Source organism: Amblyraja radiata, chromosome 16 (assembly GCF_010909765.2).
Source record: "Amblyraja radiata isolate CabotCenter1 chromosome 16, sAmbRad1.1.pri, whole genome shotgun sequence".
NCBI lineage: Eukaryota > Metazoa > Chordata > Chondrichthyes > Rajiformes > Rajidae > Amblyraja > Amblyraja radiata.
Window position 1 is genome coordinate 6145245 of NC_045971.1, and position 21204 is coordinate 6166448.

Here is a 21204-nt window from a genome sequence, read left to right on the forward strand (position 1 = left end):
AGGCGACCGCATCCCGCCCGGGCCCACTGCGCGCGCACGCACACACACACGCTGGAGAGACGGTGACGCGGCTGACGGGCCTCCCGCCCACAACTGCGCATGCGCGGATGGTCGTCAATATACTTTAATTCCCCCCCTCCCCAAATCATCCCGGGGAATGTCCCGAAATTATTTCATTTCCCCCCAAAATTACCCGAAGACAGCCAGAAGCTCCAGTAACTTCCTTCAAACTGCCACCCCCACCCCCACGGTGGATTGAAACAGAACATTCCAGCAACTTCCAGTGACGTCAGGGGGAGGGGCTTATTTCAAAAGCAGTTTCCCAACCGTCACTTGTGCACGAGGTCGACTCAACATCCACTTCTGCGTCTCTTCATTGTCCCCATCTTCAAAGACAAGATTTATTTTTAAAGATTAACCTTGATTTTATTCACATTCTCAGCCCCGCTCGGCTCGGCCCAGCCTTGCTTTTATACAGGCCCCGCTCGGCTCGGCCCAGCCTTGCTTTTATACAGGCCCCACTCTGCTCGGAGAAGTGAAGAGTCTAAAAAAGACTAACCTTGCTTTCATTCCATTTCTTTTAAAAGACTTCGTGATTTTTGACTTGTTTGCACTAATTCTGTTACACCTAGCGGTTTTAACTGATTCTTATTAACCTTGCTTTTATTCCGTTTCTTTTAAAAGACCTCGCCATTGCACTAATTCCGTTTTTAACCTGATTCCACCTAATATAACATTTTAAATAGATTGACATTGGTTTCATTCCGTTTATTTTCAAATTCCTCTTGATTTTATTTTTAACTTGATTTGCACTGATTCTTTGGACGTTGGTTTTATTCCGTTTATTTTAAAAGACCTCGCAGTTTTTTTTAATGTTACTAAATTAATATAATATTTTAAAAAGATTAACGTTGCTTTTATTCCGATCGTTAGTTTTAATCCGATAGTTCAAATATTCCTCAAACTATTCACCTAAACGGTCATTATATCACTTTGATGAACGAGGCTTAATGCTGACTTCCACATCTCTATAGATAAGAGTCTGATTGAACTTCATTGTTTTGGTTTAACTTCGAAAACATTGCATTTTTTGTTCTTTAAAGACTTTCCGGTGTCTCACTTAACTGTACTAATTCTTAAAGATAACATTTAATTTAAAAGACCGCTTTTTTTAATTTAAAAATATATTTCTAATGTTAAATTTTCCCCGTTAAAAACATTCCGTTTTTTTTCCTGTACTAATTTCTTCATAATTTTAAAAGTTAGAGGTTATTTACTCCGCGGATTTTGACAGATTTTTGACCGCTTTCAAAAAAATTCGCTGTTGATTTGGAAAGACTCCATTTTAAACAAATTGATCTGTCTTCATTGACCACTGATATTAAAAATAAATTTCATTGTGATTGATTTCATTCTACAGGATAGACTCCATTTTGAACAAATTGAACAGTCTTCATTGACAACTGAGATTGTGTTTAGGCTTTTTTTTTTAAATCATGCCAACAAGAGGGAAGAGGTGCAAGACGGTCACGGGATGAGAAAAAGAGAAATCAAGAAGCAACAAGGAGCAGAAGGGCTCAAGAGATGCAGAAAGAAAGTACTCAACATCTCAGAGATCAACAAGAGAGATACCAGGAGAGAAAGACTCAAGAGATGCAGGAAGAAAGAACTCAACGTCTCAGAGATCAACGAGAGAGACAGCAGAAGAGAAGGGCTCAAGAGACGCAGGAAGAAAGAACTCATCGTCTCAGTGATCAACGAGAGAGACAGCAGGAGAGAAGGGCTCAAGAGACGCAGGAAGAAAGAACTCAACGTCTCAGAGATGAACGAGAGAGACAGCGGGAGAGAAGGGCTGAAGAGACACAGGAAGAAAGAACTCAACGTCTCAGAGATCAACGAGAGAGACAGCAGAAGAGAAGAGCACAAGAGACGCGGAAAGAAACAACTCAACGTGTTGAGGAACATCGAGAAAGAATACAAAGGAGAAGGGATGAAGAGACGGGAGATGAAAAGACTAGAAGGCTGGATGAACAGCGAGACAGAGATACAAGACAACGAAATGCACGACTCACAAAGAGAAATCTTTCTGCTGATGTTGGTGAAATGACCAATGTTTGCCCTCAGTGTCGAGCGTACCGCTTCTCAGGAGGAACAACCAACTTTTGCAGCATGAAGGGTAAGGTCAACATTGCTCCTCTGAAGAAACTCCCAAATGCACTCGTTAATTTGTATACAGGTGACACACCACAAGCTTACGAGTTCAGAAAGAATATTAGACAATACAACGTTGAAGAAAACTGCAGATGCTGGAAAAATCGAAGGTAGATAAAAATGCTGGAGAAACTCCGCCTAGTTGAGCTGGTCCTCACCCTCAACAATATGGAGAGAAAGAATAGGCGGCGTTTAAGGTCGAGACCCTTCTTCAGACTGATGTTGGGGGGAGGGGAAGAAAGGAAGAGGCGGAGACAGTAAGCTTGTGGGAGAGCTGGGAAGGGGGAGGGGACGGAGGGAGGGAGAAAGCAAGGACTAGCTGAAATTAGAGAACTCAATGTTCATACCGCTGGGGTGTAAACTAATGGAGGAGGCCCAGGACAGAAAGGTCAGATTCGGAATGGGAGTGGGAGTTGAACTGCTGAGCCACCGGGAGATCAGGTTGGTTAGTGTGAAATGAGCGGAGGTGTTGGGCGAAGTGATCGCCAAGCCCAACGGGTCCCACTTGGTCTAGCACAAAGCAGAAACATGCCGACCAAGATGCCCCATCTACAATAGTCCCATTTGCCCATATTTGGTCCATATCCCTCTAAACCTTTCCTATCCAAGTACCTGTCCAAAATATCTTTTAAATGTGATTGCATTGAAAGGCAAGGTTTGGGAAGCACAGGTGTCTCAAACTATTCTTGGGTGGGAGAAGTTTCTTCCCAGCTGTTATCCAGCAACTTAACCTTCTTCCCATCAGCTAGAGGGCAGTCCTGACCTCCCATCTACCTCATTGCAGACCTTTGAACTATCTTTCATCTGACTTTATTTTGCACTAAATGTTCTACCCTTTAACCTTTTGCTGTGCACTGCGGATGGCTTGATAGTAATCATGTATAGTCTTTTCTTTGAATGGATAGCACGCAAACAAGCTTTTCACTGTACCTCGATACACGTGACAATAATAAACCAAACTAAACTAGATCACACAGCAGGTAGGCCGCTGTGATGTGAAACCAAGGATCAGAACTTGTGTCATTTGTACACACATGTAACTCCCTAGGGTATGGTCTGTGCCCTATCATGCCATGAAACGATCAGAATCCTGGAGGATTCGCACAAAATGCTGGAGTAACTCAGTGGGTTCAGCAGCATCTCTGGAGACCTTGTTTCAGACATCACCTGGAGGATTCTCTCCTTGAAAAGAAAGCTGTGGATTAATGTTCTGATCGTTTCCAAATTTTAACTGCAGTTAAACTTTTCTTTCTAAACAGCCTCCACCTCGCTTCTCAATTTAAGACCGGACACCGTGGGGAAAAAGCAGAACAAGACGGAAGTGGAGGAGGTTCCGGAGGAGGAGAAGTACATGGTGGAGAAAGTGCTGGACAGGCGCACAGTGAACGGCAAGGTGGAGTACCTGCTCAAATGGAAAGGATTATTGCTGTGAGTATTCACGAACAGCAGATAGGCACAAAAAGCTGGAGTAACTCAGCGGGACAGGCAGCATCTCTGGACAGGAATGGGTGATGTTTTGGGTCATTTCTTCAGACCCGAAATGTCGCCCATTCCTTCTCTCCCGAGATTTGGCCTGTTACGAGTTACTCCAGCTTTTTGTGTCTGTCTTCGGTTAAAATCAGCATCTGCCGTTCCTGCCTACACATTCACAAACATCAGCCTGGTTTTGGCTCTTTATTTCCACGCTGAGTGATCTTTCCAGTAGCAGGAAGCAGCGAGTGTAACAAATTTCCATTCAGAGTTATTGGTCAAGTGGAAACTGGGTCAGGAATGAGTAGAAACAAGGAGCTGCAAGATGCTAGTTTACACCAAAGATGCACACAAAGTGCTGGAGTAACTCGACAGGTCAGGCAGCATTGTAGTGTCAGATTATTACATCATTCAAGGCATTTTTTCCTCTAGCCACTATGATTGAAGACAGGGGTAAGGAGATAGATTTTGTTATGCATGCGAGCTCTCCACGAGACATTTAAAGCTGTCCAAAGATAAATCTTCAAAACACAGTCTCTTAATTAATAGTTTCTTTATTGTTGCACTAAAAACAGTAAGATATTCATCCAAACTTCTTCTTGTTTAAGTACATTTTAATCTTACTCGTAGTCAAACTCCATGGATGGTCAAACTCGTGCATGGTCAAACTCCGGCATGGTCTAAAGCTGTGCCTTCTACCCCATGCTTCCTTCAACTAAAACTAACAACTATTCGTGCATCTGCGTGAAAATCTCAGCCGCAAACATGCCTCTGACTACGTAATAAATCCCACCCACATAATTATAGGCAGATAAAACTTAAAGGTAACTGGTTATAATTATAACATACTGAGTTAAGCTAAATGGCTACTACAAGCATCTCTGAACAAGAAGGATAATTGCCATTTCGGGCCGGGACCCCTTTTTAGTGTGAAGTGTCCCGACCTGAAACGTCACCCATCCTTTTTCCCCAGAGATGGTAGTGGTTAATGTGTTGTGCAGTGTTCAAGAGTCTGATGGCTTGTTCGAAGAAGCACAAACCAGAGGTTATTGTGAGATGCTTCTCTTCCTCTTGGATCTTTAGCCCTGTACATTTATCTATGCAGTGCATTGAATTGCTAAGTCACTGGGTCATGAGTGCTCATTTATTCTGTGGATGGATCAACAACATGTGTTATTGGACTGGAAGCTGTTCCAGTAGCTCACAGCTCAGCGGTTGCTGTTGATGAACTAAATGATTCAGGTCCAAGTGTCGGTATTCAATGACTGGAATTATTTTGCAGTGATGACAACACGTGGGAGCCGGAGGTAAACCTGGACTGCCCCGACCTCATCGTAGAATTCCTGCAGTCCCAGAAAATAGCAAACGATGGCGTGGATAAAACAGAGGGACCAAAGCGGAAAGCAGAGTCTGATACGGAAACAGAGGAAAATAAAAACAAGAAGAAGAGGGAGGAGGTCAGTGAAGGTGCTGCCACAGCGGGTGACCAACACAACCTGTGGTCAGTCCCAGAGGAAGCTTTCCTGAGGGAGGAGCAGGTGAGGGGAATAGAAACATAGAAAATAGGTGCAGGAGAAGACCATTCAGCCCTTTGAGCCAACATCGCCGTTCAATATGATCATGGCTGATCATCCAAATTCAGTACCCCGTTCCAGCTTTCTCCCCATATCCCTCGATTCCGTTAGCCCTAAGAGCGATATCTAACTCTCGCTTGAATACATTCAGTGAATTGGCCTCCACTGCCTTCTGTGGCAGAGAATTCCACAGATTCACAACTGTCTGGGTGAAAAGGTTTTTCCTCATCTCAGTCCTAAATGGCCGACCCCTTATTCTTAGATGGTGTAGATGAAGTCGAGGGAGCTTTCCTACAGTCTGGTGACCAGAGCTGCAGACAAGGCTCCAAGTTGGACATTCTCTGCTCTATGCAGCCACGATGGAGGGACCCTGTCCCCTGTATTGGCTTTTGTAGGAAAGAACTGCAGATGCTGGTTTACACCGAAGATAGACACAAAATGCTGGAGTAACTCAGCGGGACAGGCAGCATCTCTGGTGAGAAGGAATGGTTGACGTTTCTGGTCGAGACCCTTCTTCAGACTGGAGAAGGTTCTCAATCCGAAACGTCACCCATGCCCTCTCTCCAGAGATTCTGCGTGTCCCGCTGAGTTATTGCAGCATTTTGTGTCTATCTTCCCTGTATTGGCTTGCCTAGATTCCGTGCTTGGGGAGGTGGTCAGATTGCCCGTGCTCACCGTGTCCCCCTGCCCATTGCGTTCTCGTCTGTTTCTCTTGCAGCAGGAGAAGCCAAGAGGGTTTGCCCGAGAGCTGGAACCGGAGCGTATCATCGGGGCGACAGATTCAAGCGGGGAGCTGATGTTCCTCATGAAGTGGTGAGTTTGCAGCATTACAGTCGATCTCTGGTACCTGTAACCCTGCTGCGATGAAGTGATTGAGTGAGCTATGTGGTGCGGGCTGGGGGGGGCGGATTATGCTGAACAAACGAGCTACCTGATGGTGACCGAGGGATATCAGACCAGCGCCAAGGCTCTTCACCATTCACTCCTCCTCCAGCTCTTGAGTTATCCATGTCGCCCTCCCCATCCCGCACCTGGGTGGACATCGATGATGAAACATAGAACAGCACAGGAACTGGCCCTTCAGCCCACAATGTCTGTGCCCAACATGATGCCAAGTTAAACTGATCCCATCTGCCTGATGTGTTCTCTTTGGGACGTATGACAATAAAACACTGGATTCATGACTAGATTCACACAGCGAGAAAACAGGGCCCTCAACGCAACTTGCCCACACCGGCCAACATCCCCTGTCTACACCAGTCCCACCTGCCCACGTTTGGCCCATATCCCTCTAAATGTCCTATCCATGTACCTGTCCAAATGTTTCTTAAAGGTTGTGATAGTTCCTGCTTCAACTACCTCCTCCATGCAGCAGCTCATTCCAACACCCAAGGTCTGTAGAAGGGCTCCGACCCGAAAGATCACCTGCCCATTCCCTCCATATGACGCTGCCTGACAACCCAGAGTTCCTCCTTCACTTTGTGTTTTGCTCCGGTTGCCATCGGCTGCAGTTCTTTGAGGTCGTGGTTGAAGAGGGGATTGCTAACGTCGGCATTTGCTTCTCCCGTGCAGGAAAAACTCAGACGAGGCCGACTTGGTGCCGGCAAAGGAGGCGAATGTGAATTGCCCGCAGGTGGTCATCTCGTTCTACGAGGAGCGTCTAACGTGGCACTCCTATCCCACCGAGGGGGAGGAGGACAAGAAGGAGGAGAAGTAACGGAGCAGAGGGGCTCACACACCTCCCATTTACTACTTTACACGACGAGAAAATAATCCCGACATTTGCAGACGTGGTTTTCAGTTGTACAGATGTATAGTTCTCCGGGTGATACTTCTCTCAACTCCTCTCGGACCTGGTTTATTGCCTCTGACTGCCAGGGGCCGGGCAGGTTGTGTTTCAAATCCAGCATGACTTATTTTTAATTTCACTGTTTTATTTTTCTCCAGGTTTTTGGGGGTAATAACTAATTGTAGAAGCCAATGAGTTGTAGATTAGTTGCCTTGGCTTATAGCATCGGGTTTGAGCCCGTGAAAGCAAAAGGAGTCTGCAGGTGCTGATTTAATTTACAGCCTCTTTTAGTGCAGTGTTTTTGTTGGGTTTAGCTCAGATTGCACCTCCAGTCCTCCTCTCCCTTTGCACCTTCTTGGACCTGAAGAGCAGCTCAGGGTAGACTCACATGTTGTGTACTCTCCACTGTGAGTTGATGAATGCCTGACCGATTGCTGTTCCAACCAGCCTGTGGGAGGCTTGGTGACCGACACTGCCTCCCCCCCCACCCCCAACACTCCATCCTGCAGTGATGTTTCCATTGTGGTGAAAGTCTGCTTCTGTTGGGCCCGCGCTGTTTGCTTGGTAATGAGGAGGCAGAAGCACAGACAGTGGGTTAGGGCTTCATTCTGTACAGTTACAATCCCAGGCTGCTAACGGCCTTCATCTGTTACTGGACCCAGTCGGCATCACAGCCACACTGTGCTCTCTGCGACTTGCTTCACTCATTCTCCACAGTCAATGGGCTTCTGCTTGTCGGTGCCTGGGCCTGTGAGTGGTGCTGAGGCTTGGTGCAGACAGCGGAGAGACATCGCTCTGCGACTGTGTGAACGGGCAAGGTGAGTGAGTCAGTGTTTTAAGGTATTTGTCTCAATTGGAGTTTTACCTCTGGGCCCCCAGTCCCACGTGTTGATCTCTGCCTCTCCAGTATTCTCTACTCGTTATGGTTAGGTTAGGGGCGGGTTGTGAATGTAGGTGATGCGTCTCCACCAGTGAGCTGGGAAATGCCGAGGCTGGGCACCAAACGTGGCACAGAGCGGGCAGAGGGAAGCGACACCAGAACAGGTACAGAGCTGGATATACACACACGCACGATGCTGGCCGCTGCCCTCAACGACAGCAGCTTCTCATTCCATCCCGCGAAACCGTTGCATCGTCAACGATTGACAAAACCGCCTCCTCGTCCTCTTTAGTTCAATGTCCAGCCTGCCCGGGAGGGGTATAGGCAACAAACACAGCGTGGGTTTATTGGTGTGTGTGTGTGTCTCCCTCCCTGGGGCAGCTGAGACCAGTGTCAGTAGACAATGATGAGAGGGCATTCTGTCCCCCGTGGAAGCTGGAGAAACCTGTCTTGCCCACTACCGCTCAGCCAAGCCAGTAACAGTCACAGGTCAAGCTAAAGGGAGTGCCCCTCTGCTCTCTGCAGGGTTGCCATAGTCTGCTCTGAACGGAAGCCACGCAAGGGGGGTGGTGGGGGGGGGGGGGGGGCGCGAGTAGTTTGTATTTGACTTTTTCACGGGAGGAGTGGGGGCAGCATCTGATATAATCCACGTACTGTATGCGGGGGCCATGGAGGAGATTCCTTCAGCTAGCTGTCTCCGCCATCCATTGTTCTCACACACCTGGTATTGATTTTGACAGTTCATGTGTTATTGGAGTACGACTAATTGTGTTCAATAGTAATTTTTAAACAGGATGGGGAGGGAGGGTGGGGATATGTTTGTGTCTGAGGTATTTGTGGAAGAGAAACACAGAGCATGGAAACTACAGTATTAGTATCACTTTCCTAGTTTTCATACATTGCAGCTCTTCTGTCTGACTCGCATTTAATCATCGAGTGTAGTCTTTTAGAGGGGAGATCTGATTTTAGCTGGTTTTAAAGGATCTGTTTTTGTAGAATCCCTATTGAATATTGTAATACTGCTCCTACACCCTGTGTGTCACTAAACAGGCGAGCAAATATTATTGTGTAATAAAACCCAAAAAACAGCTTTGAATGTGTTCTACTCTTTTGCAAATGATTCACACTGTGTATGGGCGTGTTCACCCCTTATTTTAAAACATCTTCTTTAAGCGTTGCGCCTCTCACTTTATGGTGACCATTTAGCCTTTGACATTTCCACCCTGGGTAAAAAAGGTTCTGACTGTCTACCCTGCCCCCTCATAATTGATATATACCTCTACCAGGTCTCCCCTCATCCTCCAGTGATTGAGATAAAACAATCCAGGTTTGTCCGATCTCTGCTTGTAGCTGGTCTCCAATGTCCAGCGTTTCCTGTTACTTCAGACCTGCAGTCTTTACTTCATTAACTCTTCATGTGGGGAGATGAGCATGGGTAGAGGATTGGCTAACAAATAGGAAGCAGAGAGTGGGGATAAATGGTTCATACTCGGGATGGCAACCGGTAACTAGCGGGGTTCCGCAAGGGTCGGTGCTGGGACCCCAGTTGTTCACAATTTATATAAATGATTTGGAGGAGGGAACCAAGTGTAATATATCAAAATTTGCGGACGATACAAAAATGGGAGGAAAAGTAGGGGATGAGGAGGATAGGAAGAGTCTGCAAAAGGATATAGATAAGTTAGGTGAGTGGGCAACAACTTGGCAGATGAAATTTAATACTAATAAATGTGAAGTCATTCACTTTGGGAAAAAAAATGATAGGGCAAGTTATTTTCTAAATGAGGAGGAGCTGCGTTGTAATGCAACGCAAAGGGATCTAGGGGTAGTAGTACATGAATCACTAAAAGTTAGTATGCAGGTGCAGCAAGCAATCAGGAAGGCCAATGGAGTTTTGGCCTTTATTGCTAGGGGGATTGAGTATAAAAACACGGAGGTCTTGCTGCAGCTGTACACAGTATTAGTGAGACCACATTTGGAATACTGTGTACAGTTCTGGGGTCCATACTTAAGAAAGGATGTACTAGCCCTGGAGGCAGTGCAGCGAAGGTTTACAAGATTAATTCCTGCAATGAGGGGATTGACATATGAGGAAAGGTTAAGTAGGCTGGAACTCTACTCTTTGGAGTTTAGAAGAATGAGAGGCGATCTCATTGAAACGTATAAGATCGTGAGGGGCCTTGATCGGGTGGATGCACCGAGGATGTTCCCAATGATCGGGGAAACTAGAACTAGGGGACATAGTTGCAGAATAAGGGGGGGCTCTTTTAAAACTGAGATGAGGAAGAACTTCTTCACCCAGAGGGTGGTTAATTTATGGAATTCACTGCCCCAGGGAGCAGTGGAAGCAGAAACATTAAATATATTTAAATCTAAAATAGATGGTTTTTTAGCTGCCAAGGGGATAAGGGGCTACGGGGAGAGGGCAGGGATATGGACCTAGGTATGGTTAGTATAGTAAGACCTGAGTGATCTCCTGGACAAGTGTCGATCGCCTGGATTGGGGTCGGAGAGGAATTTCCCGGATTTTTTTCCCGAATTGGACCTGGGTTTTTATCCGGTTTTTTGCCTCCCCCAGGAGATCACGCGGTTCTTGGGGTGGAGAGGGGAGATAGCGGTATAAAGGGGAGGGTAGTGTCTTGTGTTCTGTGTCTTGTGTCTACCGTTTGTGGGTAAGGGTGTCTGTTTAGTGTTCAGCCATGAGCGAATGGCGGTGCGGGCTCGACGGACCTGGTGGTCTACTCTCGCACCTACTTTCTATGATTCTATGATTCTATGGGGTGAACAGAGAAGGAACCTGGGCAAAGGAGCCAAGGCTGATTCTGAGCTACAACAAGAGTTTAAAATGCAGACAAGGCCCCCTCCTGCTGGTTCTGGCTGTTAATTAGATGCCCAAAAAATACCTCAGGGGGTCAAGGCAGCATCTGTGAGAATATTTCTCACCCTTAACTTTGCGACCAAAGCCTGGTTTGCAATTTCCCGGTCACAGGACGCATCATCCTTAGTCTGAGATGCTGAGGGTCTGAACTGGGATGTGGTGGGCTCTGGGAGAGTCAAATGCCATAGACCACCCATTTAAGTTCGATTAAGGGTCCCGACCCAAAATGTCACATATCCATGTTCTCCAGAGATGCTACCTGACCCGCTGATTTACTCCAGCACTCTGTGTCCCATGTTAGTTCAATGAATGTTTGTCTCAGAGGCAGATGAATCCTGTTGTGCAATGTTTCCTGTTGTAAACAAAAGCTGAATATTTTAACTGCAGAGATAGATGTTTCTCTGCTATGTGGGAGGATGACCGGTTGCCATGATAGAAATGTGGAGCTGAGGTTACAATCAAAATGGTTGTAATCTTATTCAATGGCATTTAATCTTATTATAGGGTGGCAGGTGAGTAATTTATTCCTTGGAGCACAGAAGGCTGAGGGGGTGCTTTTTATAAAATCACAGAATGGGTGAATGTACAGAGATTGTGTTCGAGGTTGAGGAATCAAGAACTCTGTATTCCACTGACAATTTTTAAACGCCAACAGACTCAAGAATCGCAACTTAAAACGTTGGCTATCCATGTTCTCCACAGATACTGTGTGCCCCATTGAGTTACTCCAGCACTCTGCCTTTTTGTGAACTAGCATCTGCAGTTCCTTGTGTCTGCACCTTCCGTGTCCACAGTAGCACATGTCCCTCTAGTGGTCATGGAGCTCAGTGCAGACCAGAAGACAATATAGTGGCTTCCAGTGTTTTACTGTATTGTCATATGTATCGAAACGGGACAATGAAATCCTTACTTACAGCAGCACAGCAGGTTTGTAAACACCACTCAATAGATTATTTAATGGATAAACTATAAAAAAGTTCAATACATAAATATTAGAGCAAAACAAAGCCCGCAGGCCCCAGTGCAGCCAAAGCAGTTCTAAGTTTGAAGTTGAAGTTCGTGGCCGCCCACTCCAACCCCGCTCCATACTCTGTAGGCTGTGGGCCGAGGAGCTTTATTCCAGTGTTTCGTGACCCAAGTCACAGAACTACATGAAATTTTCACATATTGTGTAAAAATATTATATAAATCACCCCTGAAACTCGTCATGAACAAAACTTGCACATTTTTATTAAATTAGAGAAAAAACTGAAAAATATCGGGTATTTTTAGTCCAATCAAAGCACGCTTTAACATTGAGTTGTATGCCAGTTGTTTCAGACTAGCTAGGCAGGGAGCACACAACATGCCTGAGAGGACTTCACTGATGCCTGTTTTACTGGAGATTCCGATGAAGGTTCTTTCTAGTTCTGTGGAATACATGTCGTGGAAACTTGCAGCAGGGTAATTGAATTTAGTGAGAAAAGTATTAAGAAGGCTGAAGAATGTGCTGCTAAGTGGATAGAAGAGGAAGAAAGTCTTGAAAGCAAAGTCGCTGCTGAGGTGCTGCAGTCAAACTTTGCGAATCAAGTGGAACTGAAAGGTAAGATCTAAAGTCTGAATTTATGAAAATCTATCTGTATGGACTTTAATTAATTTAATTGCACCCTTTTATAATGTGAAAAAATGAGATTGGGAAGCTGTACATTCACTCACTCATTCACTCACTCATTTATTCACTCATTCATTCACTCACTCACTCCATTCATTCATTCATTCATGGAGGGTCTAAACTGTGTATCCATAACAACGTAAATTAAACATTTTCACTAATGCCAGCTTGTTGTAGTCTAATAAGTCTTTAACATCTAATCTCGGAGCTGCCTGCGATAACTTACCGGGAAAAAGTGCTCCGATCGCGGGGCCTAGGTACTTAATATAGTGAAGCCGCGGTCTCAATTAAGAGGCGGCCGATTCGCGAACGCGGAGCTGCGGGGTGTGTTTGGATCATCTCCGCGGGCGGGGGGGGGAGGCTGTACATAGTGCCGTCCGCAGCAGCCAATTTCCAGGCCCCGACCACGGGAGAAAAACGGAGGGATATTGATCGCACTTTATAGGCTTCCATTGGAGTGAGAAATGGTCAGAAATGGTTGATGTTTCTGTAGAAATGAATTGATGTATGTGAACTTGAACTAATTTTTCTATGGTAGTAACCTATTGTTATTCTCATTAACATTAAGAGGTTGGAATTTTATGAATTGAAGTCCATGCAGACTTAATGACTATGAGATTTTTTTTTCTGTAGCCTCTGCCTGATCCTGAACTTGAACTCTTATCAATGGTAGTAAATTACAGTGTAAGTCTCACTGACATTAAATAGAGGATGACATTTTATGAATTGAAGTCCATGCAGACCTAGGTACTATGAGATGTTCCTTTCTCTAGCTATTCTGCAGCCTCTGCTCCAGTGTCATTAAAAAAACACACTCACAATTATATTCATCATATTATTTTTCTATAATTTAATTATATATGATTACAGTCATATTTACAAGTTATATATATAGTTTAAATGGACTGCAACACGGAAATAGGCTGCCCATGGTGTAATATAGGCATTGGCCACTAGATGGCGCTTACTTTCCCGATTTCATTTTCTAATTAGTTTAATTAATTAATGTGCAACTTTTGGCAATGACGAGTTATGACATCGTTCTCATTTATATTTAATCTAAATCTGTGGAAAATTTCATGTAGTTCGGTGACTTGGGTCACGAAAACCGATTTCTAGACACATTTTTGATGCTCGGCCCACAGCCAACTGGGTCTGAAGCGTTCGGGAATTAGTCCTCTGTGACGACCCGGAGATCACCGGCGGGCTCCAGCTGGCTCCGGTGGTAGAGAGAGGACGCGCCGAGGATGCGATGCTTAGGAGCTGAGGCCGACGGCTGCTGCTCTGGACCTGCGTGGCGGACTCCCGGGGGCAGGGAGATCATGGGGAGGTGAAGAGGGAGAGTGTCAGGATTGAGGGAAGGGGGGGGGGGGGGAATGGGGAAGGTGATGAGGGAGAGTGGGGGACGAGGGGAATAGAGAGAGGAGTGGGGGAGATAGGGAGTGGGGGATAGAGGGAGTGGCGCTACCCTTCTCCCCCTCCCCTCTCTCCCCCTGCCCTCCCTCCCCTAAACCCCCTTCCACACCCTACCCTCCGCCTCCTCCCCTACCCCCTTCCCTCCACCTCCCTTCCGCCCACCTCTCCCCCTCCCTTCCCCCCACCTCTTCTCCCCCCTTCCCTCCCCCCTCTCTCTCCTCCCATCTCTCTCCTCTACCCCCCTCCCTCTCCTCCTCCCCTCCACCCCCTCTCCCTCAGTCTCTTGCCCTTCTGTCTCTGCCTCTCTCTCTGTCTCTCCCCATTCTCTCTCTGCCCTCACTCTCTACCTCCCCCCCCCCCTCCCCCTTCCTCTCTAGACGCACCTGCGAGTTGGGGGCTATGCCTCAGTGGATAGGGCGGTTATGGGGTAAAAGGAGCAAATTAATAATATTAATATAATATCAAGGGGGGTAGTTAGTGTGTGTGTGGGGGTAGTTAGTGTGTGTGACACCGCATGCCACCCCGCCCCCCGCCCCTGCAAACAGGCGTTGGGGGAACAGACCCAACGGTTCTGCACTTGGTCTAGTATACTTTTAAAACTTTGTATGTGTGGGTGTGTGTATGTCATTTTGCCTGTGAAACGTATCTCCTCGAAAACCAGACGACGAAACAGGAACATTTTTACATATTTCAGTAGAGATTTTCCTTGTGATTTTAGAAGTCCACTCCTGTACATTTCGTACATTATCTTCCCGACTTTTTAAATTTAAATTGTTGACCAATCTGACCATTTTTTAAAATCTGAATACTGCCCAGCTGCTGACGTTACAACAGTGATTTTTTTTTTACATCTTCCGGTAGAAATTTTTCTTATGATTTCAAAAATTCAATCCTCTATAAATTTGGTCAATTATTTCCCGAGATAGACAATAGATAGACAATAGGTGCAGGAGTAGGCCATTCGGTCCTTCGAGCAGGCTGATCATCACCAATCAGTACACCGTTCCTGCCTTGTCCCCATATTCCCTGACTCTGTTATTTTTAAGAGCCCTATCCAGCTCTCTCTTGAAAGCATCCAGAGAACCTGCCTCCACCGCCCTCTGAGGCAGGGAATTCCAGACTCACCACAATCTGTGAGAAAAAGTGTTTCTTCGTCTCCGTTCTAAATGGCTTACTCCTTATTCTTAAACTGTCGCCCCTGGTTCTGGACTCCCCCAACATCGTGAACATGTTTCCTGCCTCTAGCATGTCCAAGCCATTAACAATCTTATATGTTTCAATTCTTCTAAACTCCAGAATGTACAAGCCCAGCTGCTCCATTCTCTCAGCATATGACAGTCCTGCCATCCCAGGAATTAACCTTGTAAACCTACGCTGCACTCCCTCAATAGCAAGAATGACCTTCCTCAAATTAGGGGACCAAAACTGCACACAATACTCCAGATGTGGTCTCACTGGGGCTCTGTACAACTGCAGAAGGACCTCTTTGCTCCTATATTTGGTTCCTCTTGTTATAAAGGCCAACATGCCATTCGCTTTCTTCACTGCCTGCTGTACCTGCATGCTTACTTTCATAGACTGATGTACAAGGAACCCCAGATCCCGTTGTACTTCCCCATTTCCCAACTTGACGCCATTTAGATAGTAATCTGCCTTCCTGTTTTTGCTACCAAAGTGGATAACCTCACATTTATCCGCATTAAACTTCCTCTGCCATGTATCTGCCCACTCCCCCAACCTGTCCAAGTCACCCTGCATTCTCATAGCATCCTCCTCACAGTTCACACTGCCACCCAGCTATGTGTTATCTGCAAATTTGCTAATGTTACTTTGAATCCAAATCATTGATGTATATTGTAAATAGCTGCGGTCCCAGCACCGAGCCTTGCGGTACCCCACTGGTCACTGCATGCCATTCTGAAAGGGCCCTGTTTATCCCTACTCTTTCTTTCCTGTCTGCCAATCACTTCTCTATCCATGTCAGCATTCTACCCCCAATACCATGTGCCATCATTTTGCCCACTAATTTCCTATGTGGGGCCTTATCAAATGCTTTCTGAAAGTCCAGGTACACTACATCCACTGGCTCTCCCTTGTCCATTTTCCTAGTTACATCTTCAGAAAATTCCAGAAGATTAGTCAAGCATGATTTCCCCTTCGTAAATCCATGCTGACTCGGACCGATCCTGTTATTGCTATCCAAATGTTCGGCTATCTCATCTTTTATAATTGACTCCAGCATCTTCCCCACCACCGATGTCAGGGTAACTGGTCTATAATTCCCTGTTTTCTCTCTCCCGCTTTTCTTAAAAAGTGGGATAACATTAGCTACCCTCCAATCCACAGGAACTGATCCTGAGTCTATAGAACATTGGAAAATTATCACCAATGTAGCCACGATTTCTAGAGCCACTTCCTTAAGTACCCTGGGATGCAGACCATCAGGCCCTGGGGATTCATTAGCCTTCAGTCCCATCAGTCTATCTAACACCATTTCCCGTCTAATGTGGATTTCCTTCAGTTCCTCCGTCACCCCAGATCCTCTGGCCACTACTATATCAGGAAGATTGTTTGTGTCCTGAGTGAAGGCAGATCCAAAGTACCTGTTCAACTCATCTGCCATTTCCTTGTTCCCCATAATAAATTCACCTTTTTCGGTCTTCAAGGGTCCAACTTTGGTCTTAACTAATTTTTTCCTCTTCACATATCTAAAGAAGCTTTTACTATCCTGCTTTACATTCTTGGCTAGTTTACCTTCGTACCTCATCTTTTCTCCCCATATTGTCTTTTTAGTTAACTTCTGTTGTTCTTCAAACATTGCCCAAACCACTTGCTTCCCGCTAATCTGTGCTACATTGTACTTCTTTGCTTTAATTTTTATACTGTCCCTGACGTCCCTTGTCAGCCATGGTCATCCCTTACTCCCCTTGGAATCTTTCTTCCTCCGAGGAATGAACTGATCCTGCATCTTCTGTATTATTCCTAGAAACACCTGCCATTTTCGTTCCAATGTCATCCCTGCTATTGTATCTTTCCAGTCAACTTTGGCCAGCTCCTCCCTCATGGCCCCATAGTCCCCTTTATTCAACTGCAATATTGGCACCTCCGATCTACTCTTCTCCCTCTCCAATTGTAGATTAAACCTGATCATGTTATGGTCACTGCCTCCTAATGGCTCATTAACCTTGAGTTCCTTTATCAAATCTGGTTCATTACATAACACTAAATCCAGAATTGCCTTCTCCCTGGTAGGCTCCAATGCAAGCTGTTCAAAGAATCCATCACGAAGGCACTCTACAAAGTCCCTTTCTTGGGGTCCAGTACCAACCTGATTTTGAAATCTCCCATAACAAACACATCATTACTTTTACTACGTGTCAATTTTAACTCCTGATTCAACTTGCACGCTATGTCCAGGCTACCGTTTGGGGGCCTGTAGATTAGTCCCATTAGGGTTTTTTTTTTTACCCTTACAATTCCTTAGTTCTATCCAAAGATACTAGAGGAGCGCTCCTCTATTATCTTTGGTTCTATCCATACTGACTCCACATCTCCCGTTTCAATGTCACCCCTTGCAAGGGACTGAATGTAATTCCCCACCAACAGGGCAACCCCTGCCCACCTGTCGTGTCTTTTCGATATTTCTGAGATATTTACTAAAATATATAACCAAACTGACATTTAAAAAAATATATAACGGTTGCCCACCTGCTGACGTCACAACGCCTTGCCTCGTGGCAGTTGCTGCCGACCGCGCATGCGCAGGTTCCCGCGAGGTACGTTCGCACCCCCCGTCCCCCCGTTCTTCAAAAGGCGCGGAAAGATCGAGAACGTTCTGCGGCAAAGACCCTACAGCTCAGCTGCGCGGTAGGACCCAAAGATTTATAGAGCGGAATCTTTAGTAGGATCTTTGTTGTGCAGATCGCGCTGAAGAAGTTTTCTCCTCACTGCCCGCGCAGCTTGTGAAGCCCCGCCCGCCCACTCACTCACTCAGCCTCAGGGGCCGACCTCCTCTTCGCGGAGGCCCGATCGTCTGCCCCCCCCCCGGCCCGGTTCTGTCACGCTTGGTGCGCTTCCCCTTCCAGAAGCTACGATCGGCTGGTCCCCCCCCCCCCCCTTTCACCGGCCTCAGATCGCTCTGCTCAACGCCTAGCTCGGGCCTGGCGCCTGGTGGGAAGGCCGGCTCTACCAAAGATTATAGAGCTCTATAATCTTTGGGCTCTACCAAAGATCTTATAGCAGAGCTCTGCTATAGGATCTTTGGGCTCTACGACCTGGGTAGGTGCTGCCCCCTCCCTACCCCTCTACACCCTCTACACCAAAGATACCAGCTCTTCTAGTATCTTAGCTCTGCACCCTCCCAGAGAGGGAGGAGGAGAGGTGGCCCTCCCTCTCTGCCCCCCCCCCCTCCATCTCTGCCTCCTTCTCATAGCAATGTCACAAAATTTTGAGATTTAAAAAATCAAGTCTGTAATTTATCCCATCAGATAAAGCATAATAATAAGTTTAATTTGACACCTAATTCACTTTCATATCTTCAGTATTAAAAAAGTTATGGCCATTTTCATACTCGGAAATTAGCATCTTGTGCCATATTGCTTTTCCATTGACTTAACACAGAAGCTGTGATCGAGGACAGTCAAAAGCCCATAACTTTCTTAAAATTAAGAGAACTGAAAGAAAATTTCAGTTATTATAGATTGAAGCATTCTGAAACAATCTTACTTGGATGACGAAATTATAGCATATAATTAGTTAGTTACCTAATTGTAGCTAATTACAAAATTCAATTACTAGATCTAAACATCTTATCAGTTTCTTAAGAATAGATTAACATTTTTAAATAGCCTAAGTGTCCAAATAACATTCACACAAGAATTCACAATATAACATAATTTTTAAATCTCATTGTCATGGATTTATAGGCCAAATGGAAGGAATGTAATGTTTAATAGCTGTAAATTAATGGCCATTTAAATCATCTTGCGAGTGGGTTTTTCTGGAACGCGATCATTTGGAACGTTGCGGTTTGCGGTGAATTTATACCCCATATCAGCAGGAAAAATACTGCTGGTTCGTATGGGGGAAAAATCATCGTTTCGCAACTTAAAATGTGAATTAAAGGCATCTTAAGGAGCACTTTTATACATAAAATAAACGGCTTTCTTTTACCTGTCCCGTACCCGAAATCCGTCCCCATTGTCGGCGTTGACGGCTTTAGAAGCTGATTTTAAAATTACTCCAGCATTGAACTTGTCTGGCGATTTTTTTTTTAAATACGCAGAACGCCCGTCGGAACGATTCTTCAGCAAAAGCTTGCACTCCAACCAAATATATTCCAGGATAAGGTAGGAAAAAAACGCGCCAAAATCGCGCACACGGCCAGTGGCAGAATTGCATCGCCGCTGAAGGTAAGTATTGTAACATACCTACTTCTCCCTCTCTGCCCCCCTTCTCCCTCTCTGCCCCCCTTCTCCCTCTCTGCCCCCCTTCTCCCTCTCTGCCCCCCTTCTCCCTCTCTGCCCCCCTTCTCCCTCTCTGCCCCCCTTCTCCCTCTCTGCTCCCCTTCTCCCTCTCTGCCTCCCTTCTCCCTCTCTGCCCCCCTTCTCCCTCTCTGCCCCCCTTCTCCCTCTCTGCCCCCCTTCTCCCTCTCTGCCCCCTTCTCCCTCTCTGCCCCCTTCTCCCTCTCTGCCCCCCTTCTCCCTCTCTGCCCCCTTCTCCCTCTCTGCCCCCCTTCTCCCTCTCTGCCCCCCTTCTCCCTCTCTGCCCCCCTTCTCCCTCTCTGCCCCCTTCTCCCTCTCTGCCCCCTTCTCCCTCTCTGCCCCCCTCCCTCTGCCCCCCTCCCTCTCTGCCCCCTCCCTCTCAGCCCCCCTCCCTCTCAGCCCCCCCTCTCTGCACTCCCTCTCTGCCCCCCCTCCATCTCTTCCCCCCCCCTGCCTCTCTGCCCCCCCCCTTCACTCTCTACCCCCCCCTCCCTCTCTAGACACGCCTGCAAGTTGGGGGCTATGCGTCAGTGGATAGGGCGGGTGTGGGGTAAAAGGAGCATATTAATAATATCAAGGGGGGTAGTTAGCGTGTGTGCGGGGCGGTAGTTAGTGTGGGGGTGGTTCATGTGGGTGACACCGCATGCTGCCCCAGCCCCCCCCCCCCCACAACCGCGCGTTGGGGGAACAGACCCAACAGGTCTGCACTTGGTCTAGTTTCTTTTAAAAGACTTCGTGATTTTTGACTTGTTTGCACTAATTCCGTTACACCTAGCGGTTTTAACTGATTCTTATTAACCTTGCTTTTATTCCATTTCTTTTAAAAGACATCGCCATTGCACTAATTCCGTTTTTAACCTGATTCCACCTAATATGATATTTAAAAAAGATGGACATTGGTTTCATTCCATTTACTTTAAAATACCTAGCGGTTTTTAACTTGATGTGCACTGATTCTTTGGACATTGGTTTTATTCCGTTTATTTAAAAACAGTTTTTTAATAATTTACTAATTTAATATCTATCTATCTATCTATCTATCTATCTATCTATCTATCTATCTATCTATCTATCTATCTATCTATCTATCTATCTATCTATCTATCTATTAATATATAAAACTCTCGCCCAAAATTCCGAAACGGAACTCCGTCCGGCTGTCACATTTCTTCCATTGATTCCCTGCAACTCCGAAACTGGACGCAGAATCGCCGACATCTTTTCCATTTCGGTAGAGATTTCACTTTTCTTTCTAAGTATCCGCTCCTCATTACATTCCGTCGTGTTTAAGTACACGTTTTTAATCAAATCCTTCCCCCCCCCCCCCCAATATTTCAAAACTAAACTGGCTTCACACCCACAGAACCTTCACCAGCCCCAGCCCCTGCTGAACGTTCCATCGTGTGATGTCACAATGCCCAATCTTCACATATGTCCAATCGGAATGGATCCATTTACATATGCCTATGCAGGAGCCCAAGCCAATGGTGAACGTTCCATCGTGTGATGTCACAATGCCCAATGCTCAAAGACATCGTTGCCATAGAGAGGGAGTACAGAGAAGGTTCACCAGGCTGATTCCTGTTATGTCAGAACTTTCATATGAAGAAAGACTGGATAGACTCGCCTTGTAATCGCTAGATTTTAGAAGATTGAGGGGGTATCTTATAGAGACGTTTAAAATTCTTAAGGGGTTGGACAGGCTAGATGCAGGAAGATTGTTCCGGATGTTGGGGAAGACCAGAACAAGGGGTCAAAGTTTAAGGATAAGGGGGAACGCTGAATCGCCGACATCTTTTCCATTTTGGTAGAGATTTCTCTTTTCTTTCTAAGTATCCGTTCCTCATTACAT

At 46.0% G+C, this 21204-nt stretch overlaps 1 protein-coding gene and 1 long non-coding RNA gene across 4 annotated transcripts in view; both read left to right on the plus strand.

Moving 5' to 3' along the window:
• Positions 1-1487: 1487 nt before the first annotated feature.
• The window catches only part of LOC116981836 (RNA-binding protein 25-like), a 582493-nt gene continuing 562776 nt past the window's right edge, over positions 1488-21204 (plus strand). The window contains exons 1-5 of one of the 3 annotated variants that reach the window (XM_033034964.1): positions 1509-2176; positions 3471-3639; positions 4964-5138; positions 5974-6068; positions 6828-7464. In XM_033034964.1, the coding sequence (XP_032890855.1) occupies positions 1585-2176; positions 3471-3639; positions 4964-5138; positions 5974-6068; positions 6828-6972 (1176 nt within the window). In that variant the 5' untranslated portion in view covers positions 1509-1584 and the 3' untranslated portion in view covers positions 6973-7464. Of the gene's footprint in view, positions 2177-3470; positions 3640-4963; positions 5139-5973; positions 6069-6827; positions 7465-21204 lie in introns of those variants that run through there. The other 2 variants (XM_033034963.1, XM_033034965.1) reach the window with 2 other exon arrangements.
• Positions 17613-21204, plus strand: part of LOC116981842 — a 557782-nt gene continuing 554190 nt past the window's right edge. Inside the window, exon 1 of the long non-coding RNA XR_004414302.1 lies at positions 17613-17770. This is a non-coding gene — a long non-coding RNA (uncharacterized LOC116981842). The remainder of the gene's footprint in view (positions 17771-21204) is intronic.